This window comes from Mirounga leonina, unplaced genomic scaffold (genome assembly GCF_011800145.1).
Source record: "Mirounga leonina isolate KUSES-001 unplaced genomic scaffold, KU_Mleo_1.0 Mir_92, whole genome shotgun sequence".
Lineage (NCBI taxonomy): Eukaryota > Metazoa > Chordata > Mammalia > Carnivora > Phocidae > Mirounga > Mirounga leonina.
The window spans coordinates 16696786-16721273 of NW_023270852.1; the positions used below are offsets into that span (position 1 = coordinate 16696786).

The window sequence follows — 24488 nt, forward strand, 5'->3', positions numbered from 1 at the left end:
CTACACAAGGGCAGGAACGGTTGCATTTGTGTTTTTTTTAAAGATCCCTCCGGACGCACAGTGTAGTATTAAGAGTCTCGAGGCTGGAAGTAGGGGAGGCTGTTGGTTGCCTGGAGAGTAAGAGTAAAATTATAGGTAGCCTGTGGAAACCTTTGGGATTGGAAGCCCAAACTGAAGCAGCTCTGCTTTAGTGTTTTGGCTGCATTCTTTTATAGGATTTCAACTCCCCTCCTTTTTTTTTTTTTCCTCCAGGGCTGTTGCCCTTTCCCTTTGTTCCCAAGAGACACTTACCTATACCTTTATCAGAAAATCACTATTCCCTAGAATTCCCCGGGGCTGGGAGAGTTCTGTTTCCGGCCTCCGTTTGAGGCCTGCCCTCAAAGGAAGACACTGAAGTGCATCTTTGCACAGGTTTTATCAAGCCAGAGCTTGTCGAAGGCTTCAACCCACCCCGCCCAAGTTAAATATCAAACCACGCACACAGACACAGAGATAGAGGCTCAGACACGTCCAGACAGAGAGCAGCCTCGGGCTTATCAGGGGCCCCGGACCTACAGCCAGCGGTGTGGCTGAGCGGGACAGGCAGCCCGGGGAACTATCGCCCCCGGGGCCAGATCACAGCCCTTCCCTGGGAAGAAAGGGGCCGAGGGAAACCCCAGCGCCCTCGGGATGGGCGGGGCGCCGGCAGGGCTCGGGCGGCCTGGCGGCGCCGGTGGGCGGGGTCTCCCCGCCGGGCACTGCCGCTGACGGCGCCGGCTCCGCCCCTCGGGGAGGGCGTGCGGCGAGCGCGCGAGCCGGGCCAGAGCCGGCCTGGGAGCCTGCGGAGCCGAGCGCCGCGAGCGGAGGAGCGCCTGGGCGGCGGCGGCGGCGGCAGCGGTAGCGTGCGCGATGGCTCCGGCCGCGGACCGCGAGGGCTACTGGGGTCCCACGACGTCCACGCTGGACTGGTGCGAGGAGAACTACGCGGTGACCTGGTACATCGCCGAGTTCTGTGAGTGCGGGCGCCGGCGCCCGGGCCTGAGGCGGGAGGCAGGGAGGGAGGGCGCCGGTCTGAGGGGAGACGCCGCGTGAGGAAGGCGGAGGGCGGACCTGGCCGCCAGGGGAGGCACCAGGCCTGGCCGGGGAGGTGGAGTGGGGAGCCCTGGTCTGGGGGCAGGAATGGGAGCGCTGCCGAGGAGGGGAGCGGATGGGGGGAATCCAGTGTGTCGGGTGAGGCGTGCCGGGGTCTGGGCGGTTTGGGGGGGTTGAGTTTGGGGGAGTGGAAGAGAAGTGGGGAACCCCCGCTGGACCTGCGGGGAGGCCTGAAGGGTAGGGCTGGGATGGGAATTCCTGTCGGAGGGGAGGAGTGGGGCAGGCTGGGGCGGCCCAAGAGGAGGTTGGGAGAGTGGAGGACTCGGCTCGTTAGAATGAGGGCCCGGGACACCTGCTCCTACTGTCGCTGCCACCCCCTTCGGCCTAAGGGCACAGGAGAAAGGAACAGGTCCTAGCTTAGTCTTACCCCAACCATGAAAACTCCCAGATCTTTCCCTTCCTCTTTGTCTGTTCTCGTCGGACCTCTTCGGTCACCTCCAGGGAAGGTGCCAGGCTCTCAAGAGCACAAGGGACCGAGTCCCTGCGCCACTCTGCCTCCTTTACGACTACCTAAGGGTTAGGGTTCATCTGGGGGCACTACTTCCACTGATTGCACCCTCTGAGGACATCCTTCTCCAGGTGCTGCCCTGACAGGCCCCAGTTTCCCCCTGGGTGTGTGTGTGTGTGTGTGTGTGTGTTATTCCATTAGGCTAGGGGAGCACAGGAAAAATCTGCCACTTTTTTTAAAAATTAATTAATTATTTTTTATTCTTATGTTAATCCCCACACTTTTTTTTTTTTTTTTAAATGCAGTTTACTTTGGTTAAGTTTTGAGAGCACAATGTTTGATCCTTCTTTGGGTACCTATCTGCTTCTGACAAAGTACAGAGGATTTTTTTGGCTGTTTCTTCTTTTAATTGGATCCACTTTCTCAGGACAGGAAGCAACTCTTCTTTGCTAACCTACCCTTTGTTGGGTCCTTTCCCCAGGCATTTGTTTGGCTTTGTAAGAAAGAGGCAAGAGTTTCATGCCAGCTGATCCTACCTTATTCTTTTCACAGTAATTGACTAAATTAAAAAAACAAAAACAAAAAACCACCGAACTCTTAGTAGTGTTCAAGACTTTAAACCATTCCTTTTAAACCATGATTTAGGCTGAGAGTCACTTATCCAGAACTACTAGTTTAGAGTAATAATTTTTACGTAGTAATGGAAGTATATGGGCAAAGGGATCATCTGTAGTGTAATTACTTGGCAGCCCAAATGTTGGCAAGGAAGCGCTATACCAATTTGCTGATCATGTTGGCAAGCCCATACGTGGTCCAGGGAAGGTCCATGAGAGGAAGAGACTTAAAACCATGCTTTCTGAATTGGAAGTGTGTAACATGGAAAAGAGAAACTCAGGGGTCCTCAAATTTTGGATGGGCTGTCATATAGAGCAGTTAAACTTTCTGGATTTCTCTAGAATGTGGAATTAGAGTGTATGGGTGGAAACTAACTGTAAGGGGAGAGATTTTGCTTCAACATAAGGGAACTTTTAAACCAAAGAATCATCGGATGGATTGAGGAGAGCTAGAGGTCACTGAAAGTGTTCAAACAGACATTGCTCAACTAACTCACATGAATTTTTTATGGAGAATTGTTTAGTAAAAAAAGGGATTGGCTTTAGTTGGCCTTTAGGTCCTTTGCATATTTATGGGTGGATATAGGTAATAATGGCTCTTAGTTTAGAACCAAGGATTAGAATCAAGAGAAAACTGACAGTTAAGTCATGTGACCTGTAAGAGTGCAAGATACTACTGTTCTGCCAGATAGCTCTGAGAAATGGGAAATGGCTTTTGGTCTTACTGTCCTCAGAGGAGGAAACTGAGCAGACTGCAGGGAGGCTTTTGACATAGGAATCAGGGGGTGCAAGAAGAGGGTAAGTGAATGTTGGTTGTCCTTTGCACATGTACCTTGGGAGAAAATTATTGGGAGGAAGTTGAGGTCAAGTCTTCTTATCCAGGAGGCAGTGGGTATATGTCATATTTTGGAGTAAGAGAACTTGATCTTCCAAAAATATGCTGGTTAATAATGGTGTGTTTAAGGCGCGCCTGGGTGGCTCAGTCGTTAAGCTTCTGCCTTTGGCTCAGGTCATGATCTCAGGGTCCTGGGATTAAGCCCAGGATCGAGCCCCGCATCAGGCTCCTTGCTCCGCGGGAAGCCTGCTTTTTCCCTCTCCTACTCCCCCTGCTTGTGTTCCCTCTCATGCTGTCTCTCTCTCTGTCAAATAAATAAATAAAAAATCTTTGAAAAAAAATGTAGTTTTATCATTCTTATAATATTTACATTAATGATAGAAATATTAAAGATAATAATGGAGATAATAGCCATATCTAAGTGCTTACTGTGTACCACACTTTGCTAAGCACTTCATCTATCTTCTCTCTTTCATTCTTTTTTTTCCTTTTAAAGATTTATTTATTATTTAGAGAGAGAGAGCGAAAGAGACAGAGATCAAGTGAGTGCTCACTTGCATGTGGGGATGGGGGAGGGGCAGAGGGGGAGGGAGAGAGAGAATCCTAAGCAGACTCCCTGTTGAGCTTGGAATGGGGGTGCTCAATCTCAGACCCTGAGATCATAACCTGAGCCCTTCCAAGAAATCAAGAGTCTGTCACTCAACTGACTGAGCCACCCAGGTGCCCCTCTTTGATTTTTTTACCTAAGGCTGCAAAATGTGGTGTAGAGAGAGTGTTCAGGTTGAGGTCTGTTCTAAAGCTACTATATGCCATATTCTATCACACTTTCATCGTTTTGTCCCTGCATGCAAAGTATGAGGACAGGTGAGATAGTACACTATCACAAAGGACAAATTGAATAATTGTTCAAGAATCCTGTCTTTTAGCCCTAGGCTATGTATATTTTGAATAATAAAAAGATGAGTTTCCGGAATTGCATGTTCAGATGTGGCAGCAGTTCTGAGTCACTGAAATACCTGAAAATTTGCCTTTTTAATATCACCCAAGATCAGTTCAAATTCTTCTTTTTTTTTTTTCCAAATTGTTTTTTTGTTTGATCAGATTGTAAGGACAGGGGAAAACGTAGAGTTTTTCCTCTTAATTATAATTGTGAAATAATATGTTCCTTGGTGTGGCAGAAGTTATAGGTACAGGCAGTCCTCACTCTTTATGGTAGTGACTATGCAAGTTAAAACCTGGCAAAGTAGTCTTAATAATCAATGGGAAAAGTTAAAATTGTTCTGTGACCTTCAAATTTCTTTGTCAAATACCATAAACCCTCTTATTGTTGGTTATAAACATATATAGAGAAATGAAAAAATAGCAAAACTGTTATTTAGTACACTGTAATTTAAAACATTAAAAACATTGAGAATTAAAATGTGTTATTTCTTTATATAAGAACTGATCAAGAGTAGTTTGAACAGTGCTGGCTTTCTTGTCATATAACATATGATATGGAATGAGTAATTTTTCTATGCCTTCATGAATTGTCATACTCCTAAGTTTGGTTCAGTTTCAACATTTTAGTCTTTGCACTTTCAGTATTGTGAAATATCTCTGAGAGTTCTTCTAATGCAGAGTTTTTTTGCTGTAGTTACTTCTTCCGGTCCATCTTCATCCTTTTCTCACAACCACTTTTTTCATTTATGTTGATAAGTTTGCCTTTACTAAGTTCCTCCAGCTGTATATCTAGAGTCCCTTGGAATGGCAGCAGTCAACATTGTCATTGTCAGCTATTTCTTGATAACTTTGTTTATGTTTGATTGGAATTTCACTTCCAATATTATCACTTTTTGTTTCTTTGATACACTTTCAGCATTGTTGGCTCTTTCCCTATTTTGCTTATTCATTTTTGTAAAATATCACATATGTTCATCACCAGGAGACCAAGAGGCAACTCAGCTACACACTTGGCTGTCTGTACATGAACTGAATAACAGAGTGCAGTGAATAATCACCAACAGTTTTTGCCTTGATTTTTTTTTTAAAGATTTTATTTACTTATTTATTTTTAGACAGTGAATGTGCAAGCGGGGGTGAGGGGCAGAGGGAGAGGGACAGAGAGAATCTCAGGCAGACTCTCCACTCAGCGCAGAGCCTGATGCGGGATTCAATCTCACAACCTGGAGATCACGACCTGAGCCGACATCCAGAGTTGGATGCTTAACTGACTGCACCACCGAGGAGCCCCTCAAGCCACTTTTCACACTTAGGTCTATAGTTAGTCATTAGAGCTTAGTAATACTTGAAGGCAAAGAGCATTTTGAAGTCTCATCTTGACTTAGTTTTTACCCATGTTGTCCAAGATATTAACTAGGAAGAATTGTCATTTGGTAGCATATATTGGAAGAAATGATAGATTTTTTTTTTTTTAATGGAACAGTAATTGGTATATGGGTAAATAAGAAGAACGAATACCTCAGATGGTAATTTGGGGAACTTTACTAAGCCAGAATACATAGAATAGTGAATATTTAAATGAAAGTCTTGGGCGCTTGGGTGGCACAGTCGGTTAAGCGTCTGCCTTCGGCTTGGGTCATGATCCTAGGGTCCTGGGATCTAGTCCTGCATTGGGCTCCTTCCTCAACAGAGAGCCTGCTTCTCCTAACCCTGCCTGCCTCTCTGTCTCTCTTTCTGACAAATAAATAAATCTTTAAAAAAATGAAAGTCTTGCCCAGTGCATTATTATCTCAGGTTAAATTTTTAAGTTGTTCCTTTGATTTTGGGTTTACCCTGTCCCTTTGCCAACTGTTTCCCCATTAGTGGGGAAAAAAACCTGACCTGGAGAGTTTTAGGTAGTGCAGAAGAGCATTTTAAAAGAAGTAGAGGGATGGAGAAACATTTTAGGACCCAGCAAAATGATAGAGCCCAAAAGAGACAGCAGAAGCAGTTAATAGTGACACAAAAGTCCTACATATTTATTGTAGGGAAAGGTCATGGTATAATGACTTGGAGCCAGAATCAAGATTTCTATTTGAACTTTGCTCAGTTGAATGTTGTGACTTTGGGCAAATCACTTAATCATTCTTTGTATCAGTTTATTTTCTATAACATGAGAATAATGATATCCAAGGGGGTTATGAGAATTAAATGGCAAGATAAGTGTGAAAGTGCAGTGAGGTGAAGTGCTTGGCAAATACAAGGTGCTCAATAAATACTAGTTGAATTGAAATCTAGTCAAAATAAGTCTAAAAAGTAAATCATGCTGTGTTATAGTTGTGGCCTCCTCATCTGTGATGGTTAGTTTTATGTGTGAACTTGGCTAGGCCGTTGTATCCATTAATTTAATCAAATACTAATCTAGGTGTTTCTGTGAAGGTATTTTATAAATGTGGTCAACATCTACAATCAGTTGACTTTAAGTAAAGATTACTCTCAGTGACGTGGGTGGGCCTCATCCAGTCAGTTGAAAGGCCTTATGAGCCACCACTGAGTTTGGGGAGGGTGGGGGGAAGGTTAAACTTTTTTGGGGGAGGTTTCCTTCTTGACTTACTTGACTCCTCACTTTAACGGACCTTTCCTCTCTTTTCTTTTCCTCCCTTTCATTCTTTCTTTCATTGTTTGAATATATTGAGAATATACCAGAATTTTTAGATGTTTTCAGTGGGATTGCTTTTGCACATGATGTTCCCTTGTCATTTGTAGCTACATTCTCTCAGTGGATACCTCTTTAAGCCTTGAGTGATTACTCCTTACAGAGTTAGGTACTTCTGTTTCCCTTGGAGCACTTTTTTTTTTTTAAAGATTAGTCATTTGAGAGAGAGAGCGTGCACGTGTGCAAGAGGGGGAAGGAGCAGAGGGAGAGAGAGAAGCAGACTCTCGACTGAGTGCGGAGCCTGACGCGGGGCTCGATCTCACAACTCTGAGATCGTGACCTGAGCCGAAATTAGGAGTCAGACGCTTAACAGACTGAGTCACCCAGGTACCCCTCCCTTCAAGGACTTTCTATTAACTGAAGGATAAAGGCCAAATTCTAACATGGCACGAAAACTCCTTTTTTTTTTTTTTAAATGAATATTTTCACAACAGCAAGAATTTTGCAGTGAATATCTGTTCACCTATTGCCTAGATTCTATTTTAACATTTTATTATGCTTGTTTTACACTTTTTTTCTTAAAGGTTTTATTTATTTATTTGACAGAGCACAAGCAGGGGGAGCGGCAGGCAGAGGGAGAGGGAGAAGCAGGACTCTGGGATCATGACCTGAGCCGAAGGCAGCTGCTTAACCGACTGAGCCACCCAGGCGCCCCTATGCTTGTTTTATTGCATGTCTGTCCATTTATCCATTCTTCTATCAATTCATTTTATCTTTTGATATATTTCAAAGTAAATTGCAGACATCTGTACATTTTCCCCTAAATCCTTCAACATGCATATCATCAGTTAAAGTTCAGTTCTTTTTTTTTTGAAGATTTTATTTATTTATTTGAGAGAGAGAGAGAGAGCACGACCAGGAGGGAGGGATAGAGGGAGAGGGAGAAGCAGACTCCCTGCTGAGCAGGGAGCCTGATGCGGACTCTATCCTAGGACTCTGGGATCATGACCTGAGCTGAAGGCAGATGCTTAACTGACTGAGCCACCAAGGCACCCTTAAAGATCAATTCTTTGTGGGTTTTTTTGGATGTAAAATTTATATTTGATGTTATGCACAGATCTTATGGTATATTCTCAGTATTTTGAGAAATGCATACATTTGTGTAACCAAAACCTCTATTAGAATATGGAACTTTACTATCAAGAAAGTTCCTCATGCCCCTTCCCTGTTAATCCTCACCTCCACCTTCCCCTTCTCTCTAGGGTGGCCACTGTTCTGATTTTTTTTCCCCCCACCATAGATTAGATGTGTCTGTTCTAAAACTGAATATAAGTGGAATCATACAGTATTTACTGTTTGGTATAAGACTTCTTTCACTCAGCATGTGGTTTTTGAGATTTCATTGATGTTGTTGCATGTTTTGGTAGTTCCTTTTTATTGCTGAGTAGTATTCCATTATATGAATATACCATAGTTTATCAGTTTTCCTACTGCTGAACACCTGGCTTTTTCAGGTTTTGGCAATTATAAATAAAGCTGCTATGAACGTTTTTGCACAGGTCTTCTTGTGGATATATATTTTCATTTCTCATAGGTAGATACTCAGGATTGGAATAACTGAGTCAGAGGGTAGTTGTGTGTTCAATTTTATTAGAAACTGCCAGACCTTTTCTCAAAGTGATTGTAGTGTTTTACAGCATTTCATCCACTCCCTCACTAACATTTGGTGTGTCTTTAATTTTTGCCTTTCTGGTAGTTATGTAGTTTTTTAACTCATTGTGTGATCCAGTGTATTCTAAACTCTTCAGTCTTTGTTCCTCCTTTTCCCTATAATTCCTGCTTTCCTTGCGTATACTGTACTCTTGCCAAAACAGACCGTTTATGTATTACATTTATATTTTGGTGCACTTTTCATTGCTTGTGTTCTTCCCATGAGAGATAATAATAAATTGCTTTTTAAAGCCATGAAGTTTGGGGGTGGTTTGTTATTCAGCAATAAGTAACTGAAATAGAGGGAGAGAGTAATAGTCCCTCTAAATAGTCTAAAGTTGAGTTTTGAGCAATTTTGATTTCCTGTTGTGTAAACTCAGAGTATGCCAAATTACACCATACATTTTATTCTTAGAGGATGAAACTTTAAAAATAATAATAAAGTTTAATATAGGCCCTCTCTCTGAAAATTTTGAAGAATTTTTATAAGCATTTTATTTATCCCTATAATGCACTCATAAGACTCAAAAGAGGCATTTTACCCAATGAAAATAAATAAGTACTTTAAGGTTGAAATAATTCAGTTGCATGACTGGAAAAATCTTTGACTCATTATAGGTGTGGACTCCATCTTAAAGTTCTTTAACTTTTCAGAGCAAGCTGCATTTAACATCAAGAGGAAAGACTGAATGGACTCAGAAAACAAAACAGACCTCTAAAATTGTGCATGTTAAAATCTTGATACTGCTGTAAAAATTTTTATGACTGGAATTCATTTATTTCTACAAAATGATACGGAGACATTCTAGGTAAGAGAGTCTTCACAAAAGGGCGCCTGGGTGGCTCCGTCGTTGGGTGTCTGCCTTCGGCTCAGGTCACGATCCCAGGGTCCTGGGATCCAGCCCCGCATCAGGCTCCCTGCTCGGCAGGAAGCCTGCTTCTCCCTCTCCCACTCCCCCTGCTTGTGTTCCCTCTCTCGCTGTGTCTCTCTCTGTAGAACAAATAAATAAAATCTTTAAAAAAAAAAAAAGTCTTCGCAAAATGAAATATGGTTTGAGGCTATTTGACCTGCTGGGTAGCAATCCCTCCCCGACCTCTCCCCACCCCCTTTTTAAAGCAGACAGGAGGACAGTCTCGTTTTGTTGTCTGATACCCATTTGATCACTGGAGTTCATTTAGTTTTGCCAATCAGATGGATGTTCTCTGTTCTTTCACTACTCTAGAAATGTCCAACTTAGGGGCACCTGGGTGGCTCAGTCACTTAAGTGTCTGCCTTCGGCTCAGGTCATGATCCCAGGGTCCTCGGATTGTGCCCCGCATCTCACATCTTGGGCTCCCTGCTCAGCAGGGAGTCTGCTTCTCCCTCTCACTCTGCGCCTCCCCCCACTTATACGTCGAGTGCGTTCGCGCTCTCTCTCTCTGTCTAATAAAATCTTAAAAAAAAAAAGTCCAACTTAAAGCTTGACAATTGAAGAGAATTATGACATTGATAAAGGAGGACTGTTCTGTGGTTAAGAGCATTCATTAAATAAACTTTTAGCCCCCTCTGTGCCTTTCCCTCATCCCATCTTCCTTTTTCTCCAGAGATAACCACTATCCTTAATTTAGTGTTTGTCATTTCCTAGCTTTTTACCCTGTGCATTTCTAAAAATACACTGTTTAGGTTTGCTTGTTTTATATTTTATATAAGTGGAATTGTACTGTGTGTATTTATTTTTCAACTTGCTTTTTTCACTCATTGTGGTCAAATATGTATCATCTATAATCCCAAGAATTATCTCTGTTGATGGGTTTAGATATAGTTCATTTATTTTTCCTGTTTAGAATTCTACTGTGTGAATATATTGATTTATCCATTCTTCAGTTATTGGATGTTTTCAGGTTTTTGCTATTACAAACGTTATAACCCTCTTGTACATATTCTAGTACACACAAATTAAGAGTTTGTGTATCTGTTGAATAGTGTAATGGTTAAATTGTAGGGCATGCCCATATTCACCTTTTAGTAGATCACAAGTTTTCACGTTTTTTGGTCTCATGTCCTCCTTTATATATTTGAAAATTATTGAGGACCCTGAAGAGCTTTGTGAGTTAAATCTTTTGGTATTTACTGTATTAAAAGTTAAAATTGAAAAGATATAAAACTTTTATTAATCCATTTAAGATTCATGCTTGTGTAAGAATTAAGTAAAAACAAACAAAAAAAAGATTTATGCTTTTGAGAAATGAGATTTAACCATGCTGTTGTATCAGTAGTTTGTTCCTTTTTAATTTTTAAAATTTAAACAAATCTTTTAAAGATTTATTTATTTTTTTAATTTTTAAATTTTTTAAAGATTTTATTTATTTTATTTGACAAAGAGAGTGAGAGAACACAAGCAGGGGGAATGGTAGAGGGAGAGGGAGAAGTAGGCTCCTTGCTGATCAGGGAACCCAATGCAGGGCTTGTTCCTAGGACCCTGCAATTATGACCTGAGCTGAGGGCAGATGCTTAACTGACTGAGCCACCCAGGCACCCCAAAGATTTTTTTATTTTTAAGTTATCTCCACACCCAGCGTGGGGCTCAAACCCACAATCCCAGGACCAGGAGTCAGATGCTCTACCAACCAAGCCAGCCAGGTGCCCCAATAGTTTGTTCCTTTTTATTGCTGAGTAGTATTCCACTGTATGAATATAGTACAGTTTGTTTATCCATTGTCTTATTCCTGGACACCAGGACTGTTTCCAGTTTTTGGCTATTATGAATAAACTTATGAACATTTTTGTTTTTTTAAAGATTTTATTTATTTGACAGAGAGAGACATAGCAAGAGAGGGAACACAAGCAGAGGGACTGGTAGAGGGAGAAGCAGGCTTCCCACGGAGCAGGGAGCCCAATGCGGGGCTCTGTCCCAGGACCCCGGGATCATGACCTGAGCCGAAGGCAGACGCTTAATGACTGAGCCACCCAGGCACTCCAAACCTATGAACATTTTTATATAAATCTTTTCATGGACATATATTTTCATCTTTCTTGGGTAAATTCCTAGGAGTGGCATTGTCAGGTTATAGAGTTGGTTTGTGTTAGTTTTTTAAGGGACTGCAACACTTTTTTCTAAAGTGATGTATCATTTTATCATAGAAGTTTTGGGTGCTCCATATCCTCAACAATATTTGCTGTTACTCTTCTTGAAATTTTATCCACCCTGGACTATGTGTAGTGGTATCTCATTGTGTGTGTGTATTTGTGTTTAAAGATTTTATTTATTTATTTGAGAGAGAGAGACAGAGCACGATCGGGGGAGGGGGGTTGGGCAAAGGGAGAGTGAGGGGTAGAGGGAGAAGAGAAGCAGTCTCCCCGTTGGGCAGGGAGCCTGATCGAGGGGCCTAAACCCAGGACCCTGAGACCATGACCCAAGCTGAAGGCAGGCCTTAACCAACTAAGCCACCCAGGAGCCCCTCTCATTGTGGTTTTAATTAACATTTACCTGATGAATAAAGATATTGAGTACATTTTCATTGCTTCTTGAACTTTCCCGTATCTTCTTTCGTGAAGTGTCTTTTGCCCATTAAAAAAAATCTGTTGTCTTTGAAAGATTTTTTTTAATTGAAGTATATAGTTGACATACAGTATTATATTAGTTTCATGTGTACAATGTAGTGATTCTACATTTATATATATTATGAAATGCTTATCATGAAAAGTGTAGTTGCCATTTGTCACCATACAAAGTTATTATAGTAAGATTCAGTCGCATTTTCTTTCTCAGATTACTGATTTACTGTGATTACTGATACATTTTTATTTATTTCCATCCTTTTTAGTGCTTTTTATTCAACATCTCCTATATTTCTTGCCTCCTTTTGGCGGTGATAGGTTTTTTTTTTCCCTTCTACCCTCTACTGGTTTGGAAGCTACTGGTTTGTTCTAGTTCTTTTATCTATCTATCTGACAAGTATTTAATGACATATATATAAATATATATAAATGTTGGACTTTTGAAAAAAGATTTATTTATTTGAGAGAGAGAGAGGGAGAGAAAACGAGCAGGAGGGGCAGAGGGAGAAGGAGAGGTAATCTCAGGCAGATTCCAGGCTGAGCGTGGAGCCTGTCGCAGGGCTTGATCTCAGGACCCTGAGATTGATCTCAACCTGAGCCGAAACCAAGAGTCAGACCCGCAACTGACTGAGCCACCCAGGTGCCCCTAAATGTTGGATTTTTTTTTTTTTTTAAGATTTTATTTATTTATTTGCGAGAGAGACAATGAGAGACAGAGCATGAGAGGGGGAGGATCAGAGGGAGAAGCAGACCCCCCGCTGAGCAGGGAGCCCGATGCGGGACTCGATCCCGGGACTCCAGGATCATGACCTGAGCCGAAGGCAGTCGCTTAACCAACTGAGCCACCCAGGCGCCCTAAATGTTGGATTTTAAGTGTAATTCTCTAGGCTGTACTTTTCTCATCCCCATGATTTACTTATTTTAAAACTGGAAGTTTGTACCTCTTAATCTCATTCAACTATTTCATCCATTCCCCCGTCCTCTTCCCCTCTGGCAACTACCAGTTTTCTCAGTATTTATGAGTCTGTTTCTGTCTGTTTTGTTTGTTTTTTAGGTTTTCCATATAAGTGAAATCATATGGTATTTGTCTTTGTCTGACTTATTCTACTTAGCATAATACCCTCCCTCTAGGTCTATCCATGGTGTCAAGAATGGCAAGATTTCATTCTTGTTTATGGCTAAGTTTATTTATTTATTTATTCATTGTCTGTGTGTGTGTGCATGTGTGTGTACCACATCTATTTATCCATTCATCCTTCAATGGATACTTGGGTTGCTTCCATTATCTTGACTATTGTAAATGCTGCAATAAACAGAGGGGTGCATATATCTTTTTAAAATAGTTTTTTTCATGGGACGCCTATGTGGCTCAGTCGGTTAAGCGTCTGCCTTTGGCTCAGGTCATGATCCCAGGGTCCTGGGATCTAATCCTGCATCGGGCTTCTTGCTCAGCAGGGAGCCTGCTTCTTCTGCCTGCCGCTCCCCCCTGCTTGTGCGCTTGCTCTCTCTCTCGCTCTCGCTCTATCTCTGGCAAATAAGTAAATAAAATCTTAAAAAAAAAATAAGTTTTTTCATTTTCTTTCTCTACCCAGAAGTAGAATTACTGGATTTTATGGCATTTCTATTTTTAATTTTTGGAGGAAATAACATACTGTTTTCTGTAGTGGCTGCACCAATTTACATTCCTACCAAGAGTACAATGAGGGTTCCCTTTTTTCTACATCCTCACCGACATTTGTTATTTGTCTTTCTGATATTAGCCACTCTGGTGTAAGGTGATAATCTCATTGTGGTTTTGATTTGTATTTCTCTGATGGTTAATGATGTTGAGCATCTTTTGGCCATCTGTATGTCTTCTTTGGAGAAATGTCTATTCAGGTCTTCTGCCCATTTTTAATTGGATTGTTTGGGGGTTTTGGGGTGTTGAGTTGTATGAGTTTTTAAATATATTTTGGATATTAACCCCTTATCAGATATATCTTTTGTAGGGGCGCCTGGGTGGCTCAGTTGTTAAGTGTCTGCCTTCGGCTCAGGTCATGATCCCAGGGTCCTAGGATCGAGCCTCGCATCGCTCAGCGGGAAGCCTGCTTCTCCCTCTCCCACCCCCCCGCCCCCGCTTGTGTTCCCTTTCTCGCTGTGTCTCTGTCAAATAAATAAAATCTTAAAAAAAAAAAAAGATGTATCTTTTGCAAATATCTCCTTTCATTATTAGGTTGCCTTTTCATTTTGTTGATGGTTTCCTTTGCAGTGCAAAAAAACTATACATATTTACATTGTATGATTTGCTAAATTTTGACAGATGTACTCCCGTGAACCCATCACCACAACCAAGATTTGAATATACTCATCATCCCAAAAAGTTTTCTTGTGCACCTTTGTTGCTTCATTGGTTTCAGGTAGGAGAGTAAATATGGTCCTTGTTACTCTATCTTGGGTGGATGTGTAATGTTCATTACTTTTAATCCTGTCTGTATATAGCCTATCTTTCTTATTATTGCCCTCTGTTAGAAGTCTTCATTATTTATTTGGTAAGCATGCTGTGTAGGTATCTTCATAAAATTGCTTTACCAGCAATGAGACTAGTACAAAGCCATGTGTACCATCAATAAATGGTTTGCTTCTTGACGAGATTGGACAAAAACAACGGCACTAATCCTAAAAATGACCTGAAATTTAAGTTGTATATTGAATTTATGCTTTAAAATCTATTTTGTTTCTTTTGCCTGGCAAATTTTTTTCCCAGATTTTTACTGTCAGCTATTATGTGCCCTTAGGGTTTTTTTTGTTTGTTTGTTTTTGTTTTTTTTTATGTGCCCTTAGGTTTAAGGTGTTTATCTTGTAAATAGCAGATAGCTGATTCTCTTACTTTTAAAATTCAGTCTCATTTTCTGTCTTTCTGTGATTACTGATACATTTTTATTTCCACCCTTTTTATTTTTAAGATTTTATTTATTTACTTGACAGAGAGAGAGAGAACACAAGCAAGGGGAGCAGCAGGCAAAGGGAGAGGGAGAAGTAGGCTCCCCGCTTAGCAGGGGGAGTGGGAGAGGGAGACGCAGGCTTCCCGCTGAACGGAGAGCCCGATGTGGGGCTCAATCCCAGGACCCTGGGACCATGACCTGAGCCAAAGGCAGACGCTTAACGACTGAGCCACCCAGGTGCCCCTCCACCCTTTTTTATAATGGTTTTTATTCTACATCTATATTTCTTGCCTTCTTTTGGCAGTGATAAGGTTTTTTATTCTCTTCTCCCCTCTGCTGGTTTGGAAGCTACTGGTTTGTTCTAGTTCTTTTCTTCTGGTGTTTATTTAAATATTTTTTGAATACATACTTAAAATCCAAACTTATTTCTTCCTTCTTTTAGGTAATTGAAAGAAGCTACTTTAACTTTGTATATGCTCCTCCTAACTTACATGTTATTTGCCGGAGATAGAGCAAGAGAGAGAGCGAGTGCACGCTATTCAGTATGTAGTTCCACCTTGTATTAGTCTTTGCTGCATGACAAATTTCCACATACGTAGTGGCTTAAAGTAACACACATTTATAATCTCACATTTTCTATGGGTTAGGAGTGTGGGCCTGGCTTAGCTGGGTCGTTTGCTTAGAGTCTCACAAGGCTGTAATCAAGATGTTGGCTGGGGCTGTGGTCCCATCTGAAGCTTGACAAGGGAAGACTTTACTAGCAGAATTTGGTTCCCAGTGGTTGTAGGATTAAGGCTTCAGTTTCTTGCTGGCTTTTGGATGGAGGCTACTCTTAGCTACTGGAGTCTTCCCTGGGTTCCTTGCTGCATGAGACCCCCAAAATAGGCAACCCAACAATGTGTGGTAGCTTGCTTTTTCAACGCCAGCAAGGGAGTGAGAGACTCCAGCAAGATGGGTGCTACAATCTCATATAATATCACATACACATAAATATGTATATCTTGTCATCTTGCTGTATTCTGTTGGTTTGACGCAAGTCACCAGTTCTGCCTACATACAAAGGGGGAGGGAGTTACACAAGGGCTTGGATACTAGGGGGTGAGGATCCTGGTGGCCACTTTATTTATTTAAGAGGGAGAGAGAGAGAGAGCGGGTGAGAGGGAAGTGGTGGGGAAGTGCAGAGAGAGAGAGTCTCAAGCAGATTCCACACTGAACTCAGAGCCCCACGGGGGGCTGGATCCCATGCCCCAAAAATCACAACCTGAGCTGAAACCAAGAGTTGGACACCCAACTGATTGTGTCACCCAGGCACCCCTATTTTTTTTTATTTAAATATTTTATTTATTTATTTTAGAGGGAGAGAGAGTGTACACAGGCAGGGTGAGGGGCAGAGGGTGAAGGGGAAAGAGAGGGACAAGCTGACTCTGGCTGAGCGCAGAGTGGATGCTCTGCTAGATCCCATGGCACCCTGAGATCGAGACCTAAGCCAAGACCTGAGCTGAAATCAAGTCACTTGTCAACCGACTGAGCCACCTCAGCACCCCCTGGTGGCCACTTTAGAATATGCTTGTCACAAACCTTGTGTTTATACTTCCAAAACGAGGTAATTGTTTTTATTGTTTTATTTGTTTTTTCCCTTAAACTAGATCACTATGGAACAACTTTCTTACTGTTATTCTGTGCTATTGGGTGGTTACTTTTCTATTTCATTTAACTACTGAGTAGGTAGTCCTTCAAGCATTTCATATAGATGATTTCAGATCCATTTCCTATCCTTCCATGGTCCAGTGCCTGATCTCCTATTCCTGTGTGAGCATTTGAAACTCTACTTGCTATGATAATGAGACAGGCAATTCACTGCCCTACCTCTTTCTCTCTGTAGGACAGTCATAACCCAGCCTCCGTATTGATTTTCAGGTTCTTCTCAATTTTTCCCTCTGGGAATTACCTTTAGTCTTTGAGGAGTTGAACTGTGCATTGAAAAATATATTATTCAGGGCGCCTGGGTGGCTCAGATGGTTAAGCGTCTGCCTTCGGCTCAGGTCATGATCCCAGGGTCCTGGGATCGAGTCCCACATCGGGCTCCCTGCTCCTTGGGAGCCTGCTTCTCCCTCTGCCTTTCTCTTTCTCTCTCTGTCTCTCATGAATAAATAAAATAAAATCTTTTAAATATATATATATTATTAAGCTTTATCCATATGTTTAGGTATTTGTAATGCGAGGATTTTTGGGGTGTCTGCCATATTGCTCAATAGCTATTTATTTTAGCTAACGATTTATACATTTCAAAACTAGAAATACTATTAACTATATATACACATAAAAATGTATACTTACAGATATATAAGATAAGAACTTCAGATAATCAGTATTGGCACATGTGGAATATAGAGTTGAGAAGTATAATGGGTAAAGACTTTCACAAACCGGCCCTTGATGACTTTTCTGATGTAATCTCTTGCCTTTCTAAACACTTGCACTTTATATTTCAGCAGTATAATTCAGCTTTTATTTTCTCGAACACAGAATGCAGCCTCATAGTTTCCTGTGTTTGCATACATTATTCTTTCTGATCTGGAATGTCCTGCTTTATTTCTCTCATCTCTTGGTTAATTTAGCCTTTTATTTTTTTTTTTCTTTCACATTCATTTTTTCTCTTTAGCATTTTTAATTATTATATTTTTCATTTCTAAAGGTTTTCTTTTACAAAGCTACCTGACAATTTGTGATAATTTTTTTATTTTTTGGTTATTTTTTGTTGCTTTCTTTTATTTCCTTAAATGTATCAAACATATTTAATATCTTGTATCCATTAATTTCAGTATCTTTCATCTTTGTCTGTTTCTATTGCTTGTTTTTGTGTTCTTCCTTTATGGCTGCGTGTTTCCTTATGTGTTCTTACGATTTTTGACGATGATTTCATTGTTCTGTAGACTTGGGAAGTCTTTGAGGCCATGTTAGGTTGTAAAGTCAGTGAAGGGTGGGGCCCTAGGATCTTGTTCATTGCTGTATCCCAGGGCTTGTTACAGTGTTTACTACATGAGGCTTTCAGCAAATATTTATTGAATGAATGATGTGTATATGTCTCACATAGTATTTTAATTATTTATATATATGCCTATATTCTCCACTATATTGATAATTCCACAAGTTAAAAAACTTTTTAGCTTTAACTCAGTATCCATAGAACTTAGCACAGTATCTAAGATAGGATTAAGTTCTCAGTAAATGTTAGTTAAACCAGTGAGAAATCACTTGGCATATTCAGCCCATTGTAATCTATAGAATAAAAAAGGTTTATTTTTTGCCTGGTTGTCATTTTGAAGCCATTACTTACTAGTGGAGATACTAGAGAAATGATGAATCAACTCAGATAACCAGTAGTATGTCTTGATCTTGACAGATTAAAGCAGAACCTTTTTCCAGACTGAACTATAAAACCAGAACTTTTTTTTTTAAGTTTATTTATTTAAATAATCTCTACATGCAACTTGGGGCTCGAACTCACTATCCCAAGATCAAGAGTCGCATGCTCTTCCGACTGTGCCAGCCACGCCCCCTAAAACCAGAACTTTTGAAGTTCCGTGTCACTGAAGGCTGATCGCATTATCAACTATTCAAGTACTTACTGATTTCAGGGCATTGTGAATATATAAAGTATTCAACAAATATTTACTAAATACCTACTACATGTATAGTACTTTGCAATGTTGTTTGATGGATTTTTTTTCCCAATAGGTTATGTGATACATGAGGTATAAACTTAAAATGTGAAAAGGTGACTAGCAGAAAAGATAAATGATTTGTTTCAGCAGTGAAAGAATTGTCTTAAGACAGTGTCATTTCTGGCAGCGCCGGCCTCAGCGGCTGAGGAGAGCGGGAGGAGGTTGCGGCGGCGGGAAGATGGCTCCTTCTCCTACCAAACGCAAAGACCGCTCTGATGAGAAGTCCAGGGATCGTTCTAAAGATAAAGGGGCCACCAAGGAGTCAAGCGAGAAGGATCGTGGCAGGGATGAAACTCGGAAGAGGCGCAGCGCTTCCAGTGGTAGCAGCAGCACCAGGTCCCGGTCCGGCTCTACCTCCAGCTCGGGCTCCAGCAGCAGCTCAAGCTCTTCTTCAGCGTCTAGCCGCTCGGGAAGCTCCAGCACATCCCGCAGTTCCAGCTCCAGCAGCATCTCTGGCTCGCCAAGTCCTTCTGGGCGCAGGCATGGTAACAGGAGGTGCTCCCGCTCCAAATCCGAACCACCCAAAAGAGATGAAAAGGAAAGGAAAAGGCGGAGTCCTTCCCCTAAGCCCACCAAAGTCCACATCGGGAGGCTCACCAGGAATGTGACCAAGGACCACATCATGGAAATACTCTCTACCTATGGGAAAATTAAAATGATTGACATGCCTGTAGAAAGGATGCACCCCCATCTGGCTAAAGGCTATGCATACGTGGAGTTTGAGAACCCAGATGAAGCCGAGAAGGCACTGGAGCACATGGATGGAGGACAAATCGACGGCCAGGAGATCACTGCCACCGCTGTGCTGGCCCCCTGGCCTCGGCCACCCCCCAGGCGATTCAGCCCTCCAAGGAGGATGCTGCCACCACCTCCCAGGTGGCGTCGGTCGCCCCCGCGAATGAGAAGAAGGTCACGCGCTCCCCAAGGTGCAGGTCCCTCATGCGCCGGTGGTCTCGCTCCCCTGGCCGCCGCCACCACAGGAGCCGCTCCAGCTCCAACTCCTCCCGATAAGCAGGGCCCCCGGAGCTCTGCGCCCTGTGACTTCGATCCCATCCACTTCGGCTTTGTCACTTCTCTAGCCAAATGAGAGTTGTTCGGAAAGAAATTCCTCACTCGGGGCAGGCTTCGAAGACAGCAACTGAGACATTTCCTCTGAAGGCAGAGTTCCAGAGGAGTATTCATGGTTTGGGATTGTGCCTGTAAGCATGCCTTCCAGTTTTCTGGTTCGAAAGCTCCCACATTTCCAGTTCCTAAGAGAGTGCATCCAGTGGCAAAGCCAGCAGGGACAAAGCAGGGCTCCAGCTGGTAGTGTGGCTGCAGCCTGGGGGTGGGGTACCTGTTCCATTTCCACAAATGACTGGGGGCTGGTTGGGCGTCCCGGTCCTGCCCTTGCTTCGTGGTCTGCAGGGTCCCTCAGGAAAGGGTGCACCTGGGTGCAGCTGTCGTTCCTGCTCGCCTGGCCCTGCTCCCCTGATCGAGTCCTCTTCCCACACCTGTGGTCAAATGGCCCATGTTAATTCCGAGAAATGGTTCTGTTTCTACGTGTACTCGCGTGCGCACACCCCCCCCCCCGTCTCCCTTCCTCTGAAATTGGTGAGCATAACGAGAGCCGGCTCAGCAGGGTCATCACGGACCACCCCCTGCTGCAGCTGCTGCTCAGGGTGGTCTTGCAGGTTACCTGGGCAACATGTACATTGCTTCTCTTGGCTTTTATTGTACAGTCAGTACTACAGATTTGTTGTTTTGAGTTTTGTAACTTACAGCATTTTAGGTGTTGTGTTTGTACTTTGTTGTGTAGAGTGAAGGGATTGTGTTGAATAAACAGGATTAGAATACAAAAAAAAAAAAGAAGTATCATTTCTTTAGTCATATGGATCACAAATGAATAAATTCTATAGACATTCAGATGAGTCTAGTATAGTTGCCAGAACTACATGGCTTGCTTGGCTCTTAAGATTTATTAGGATAGACCAGCACTTATGATTGTGTCTCTCTTATTCTCGTTCTTTCCTTTTGCTCTTGCTTTTTGCATGTTGTGGTGGTAGGAACACAGCTTGTTAAAGAGAAATGACATGAGATTGAATCTAGATATTCCCACTTGGGAGCGATATGACACTGGGAAAATTCCTTAATCTTGCTGTGGCTCAATTTACTGATAGTAAACGAAGAATGATAAGACCCAGCTCACAAGGTGATATTTTATATTAGAAAGATTATGTAAATAATGTCACTAATTTAGTTCCAGGCATATAAACTCAATAGATACTAGTACTCTTCTGCTTTATTCTTTTTCTTTTATTATCTAATTTGTGTGATTTTTTTCACTATTTCATTCTCATTCTTTTTTAAAATAAAAATCAACTTTAAAATAAAGTCAGTATTTAGATGAAAGGTTAATGGAAAAGACCGTGGAAATATTCCAGTTATATGTATGTGTGGTTGTAAGAGCATTGCTGTTTTAGTTGGATCACAGAGAAACCTTTGTTTGCTACATGGGACACTTGTCTTGGCTGACCTATCTCATTTTCTCTGGTTTTCTTTAAAGCAGTTTTTTTTTTAGACCTTTAAAAGCTGACATTCAGGGGCGCCTGGGTGGCTCAGTTGTTAAGCATCTGCCTTTGGCTCAGGTCATGAGCCCAGCGTCCTGGGATCGAGCCCTGCATCGGGCTCCCTGCTCGGTGGGAAGCCTGCTTCTCCTTCTCCCACTCCCCCTACTTGTGTTCCCTCTCTTGCTGTGTCTCTCTCTGTCAAATAAATAAATTAAAAAAAAAAAAAAGCTGACACTTGGGCAATGAATACTCTGAAAAAAAGTCTTGTTCCAGTGGAAATTGACCCAAAGTTATTTGGGTAGAACTAGCACTAGAACAGTTCTTTTGGGGGTGTGGTGAGGGAGAGGGGGAGAAAGAATCTTAGGCAGGCCTCACGCCCAGTGTGATGAGGGGCTTGATCTCACAACCCTGAGATCATGACCTGAGCTGAAATCAAGAGTCCAACGCTTAACTGACTGAGCCACCCAGGCGCCCCTAGAACAATTCATTTGAGAGATTTGGGAATTCCAAAAATTAAAAAACTTGTCTTATAATCTTTAATTTTTTCTCTACTGCTTAGGAATTTGATTTAAATTAAGCACTGTTTAAGACTTTAAATGAAATAAATTCATAAACTTATATTTTACTCAATGTGTTCTATTGGAGCAAGTATTTAGTTGCTTACACTGTTAAAGAATGAGATACTGCTAAACATTAACAACTAATTATACATTTTCAAAAACAATTCCACAACTCAGATAGCTTTTCATGTTTAGAAAATACATATCAATGATTTGTTTTCATTATTCATATTGATTTGGAAGCTGACTAAAAGAAATGAATTATTTTTATTTCATTTTCCAGAACACTGAAATTCCCAGGAGGTTAAAGATATTTAATTCAATAAATATTTAAGAAACATATTTATAACCACCAATTAGAAAGAGATAAAATCACTAAGACATTTAAATTACTTTATTTTACTTTAGATTCTAAATTATTCATAATTATAAAATAAAATGTTTTAGTTAATTTTTTTCATTTTGTGGATTTTTTTTTTTTTTTTTAAGATTCATTCATCCACTTCAGAGAGAGAATGAGTGCAGTGAGGGGCAGAGGGAGAGGGAGAGAGAAACCTTAGCAGACTCCTCCCTGAGCTTAGAGCCCAACATGGGGCTCGATCTCACGACCCCGAGAACACGACCTGAGCCAAAGGCAAGGGTTGGATGCTTAACTAACTGCACCACCCAGGGGCCCCTCATTTTGCGGATTTTTTTTTAAAGATTTTATTTATTTATTTGAGAGAGAGTGGGAGAGAGAGCATGGTGAGGGGAGGGGCAGAGGGAGAGGTAGAAGCAGACTCTCTGCTAAGCCCACATCGGGCTCCATCCCAGGACCCTGGGATCATGACCTGAGCTGAAGGCAGATGCTCAACCAGCTGAGCCACCCAGGTGCCCCTCATTTTGTGGATTTTTAAAAAAATGTAATAGGACATTTCAATCCAAATCAACATAAGAATAAGAAATAGTTGATAAAAACGGAAAGAAAACAGGGTGCCTGGGTGGCTCAGATGGTTAAGCGTCTGCCTTTGGCTCAGGTCATGATCCCAGCATCCTGGGATCGAGTCCCGCATCGGGCTCCCTGCTCCTTGGGAGCCTGCTTCTCCCTCTGCCTCTCTCTCTCTCTCTCTCTGTCTCTCATGAATAAATAAATAAAATCTTAAAAAAAAAAAAAAAGAAAACAGGTTATTAGTACCCTTGCATTTGAATCCTGACTTTACCTTGTTCAAGCTGTGTGATCTTGTATATATTAGGACAAATTGCTTAATTTTGATTTCACTTTCTTAGCTGTCAGATTAAAAATACTTACAGGTTGGTTTTGAGTATTAAGTTAAACAAAGTAATGACCTTATGCACTCTAAAGTACCATATAAAATTTTGGGTAATGGCTTTCTTAAGAATTTAGAGTATCCGATTATGCACTGAAATTTAAACTTCCTTTTCATCCATGAGCTGAAAAAGTATTCATTTTTCTGTTTTAAAAGTCTCATTTTTTGCTACAACTAAGCTCTACCTAACACAGTGTCTAAGCCTCATAATTGGTGGTCATATAATTGTGGAGTGAAGGAATGAATACATTCAACCTCTTGATACCAACATTATGTATTATTATTAACCTCTTTACTAGATACATGGATACGGATGCCTTTGTAACTTATTCCAATAAGTCTCATCAAGATGTAGAGATATTACCTTAAGCCCTCAAATAATAGCACAGGCATGTAATTGCTGCAGACTTGGGAGGCAGCCTAGTTTAATTGATAGACCTATCTGTACTCTGGGCTTGAGTCCAGTTCTGCCCCTTACTGGTTGAGCAAAAGTGGACAAGTCATTTAATCATTTAAGTCTGGGTTTCTCTAGTCTACTTCTTAACAGGGTTACTTTGGGAATTTAATGTTAGTGTATGTGAAAGTATTTATAGACTATATAGGAGTATAAAATGCAGAAATTTTTGTTTTATTAAGATTGACAAGGATATGAGCTGAACCATATGGCTTATTTTTACATCCATGAAAGTGTACAGAAAATAGTATTGCAAAGATCTCACAAGTTTGGGTATTTGAAAGGACTCATGAGTCTCCATAGAGCATATTCACCTAAGGCTTTTATTTAAAGTTAAAGGATATGGTGTAGCAAGAGAAAGAGAGAGTGGACAAGCATTAAGAATGTGGGGGACATCAAGGGGAAACTGTCTGGAATCCTAATTTGTATACAGGTCCATTTCATCCCTGGATTGAACCACCAAGATCTGTGTAATAAATCTTGGGTTGTGGAGAGCTCAAGGCAGTTCATAGTGGGGTATTTTTGTGTTGCTCTGGTCATGTTAAGAAACATATTTATATGTTTCTTAGCAAGCCAGGCTGGCTAACCAGTTCTATCAGGTGAACACCTGTCAGTAAACAAACTGGTTTACAGATCACTTGGGAGTTTTGGACTTTAAACAGCACATCATAAATCTGATTGACCTTATCTTTTTTTTTCTCAAAGATTTTATTTATTTATTTGACAGAGAGAGAGATCACAAGTAGGCAGACAGGCAGGCAGAGGGAGAGGGAGAAGCAGGCTCCCCGCTGAGCACAGAGCCTGATGTGGGGCTCGATCCCAGGACCCTGGGATCATGACCTGAGCTGAAGGCAGATGCTTAACCATCTGAGCCACCAAGGCGTCCCTAATTGACCTTATCTTGTCCAAGAGCCAGATACCCAGATGTCCTCAGAGATGAAGATAGAGTTTTCCCAGTCCAGCTGTAAATTGACCCTATCATACACAATTATATTCAGAGCACCTACTATGTACAAGGTATATGGTATGCCTTTGGAATTGGCATCAAGACATCATCCTTGACAACCAGAAAGACTAGTGAAGAAGAAAAACAGAAAATCAACAAAGTGGTATTGGCAG

At 41.5% G+C, this 24488-nt stretch overlaps 2 protein-coding genes across 3 annotated transcripts in view; both read left to right on the forward strand.

Moving 5' to 3' along the window:
* Positions 1 to 820: 820 nt before the first annotated feature.
* Positions 821 to 24488, forward strand: part of ACER3 (alkaline ceramidase 3) — a 165816-nt gene continuing 142148 nt past the window's right edge. The window contains exon 1 of one of the 2 annotated variants that reach the window (XM_034995231.1): positions 821 to 991. In XM_034995231.1, the coding sequence (XP_034851122.1) occupies positions 889 to 991 (103 nt within the window). In that variant the 5' untranslated portion in view covers positions 821 to 888. Of the gene's footprint in view, positions 992 to 14164; positions 14250 to 24488 lie in introns of those variants that run through there. The other variant, XM_034995232.1, reaches the window with a different exon arrangement.
* On the forward strand, positions 927 to 19609 carry LOC118004080 (RNA-binding protein with serine-rich domain 1-like). The gene is given in 5 exon segments (XM_034995229.1): positions 927 to 991; positions 8934 to 9124; positions 14153 to 14249; positions 18627 to 19412; positions 19415 to 19609. Coding segments are annotated over 4 exon segments (999 nt in total). The 5' UTR covers positions 927 to 991; positions 8934 to 9104; the 3' UTR covers positions 19511 to 19609.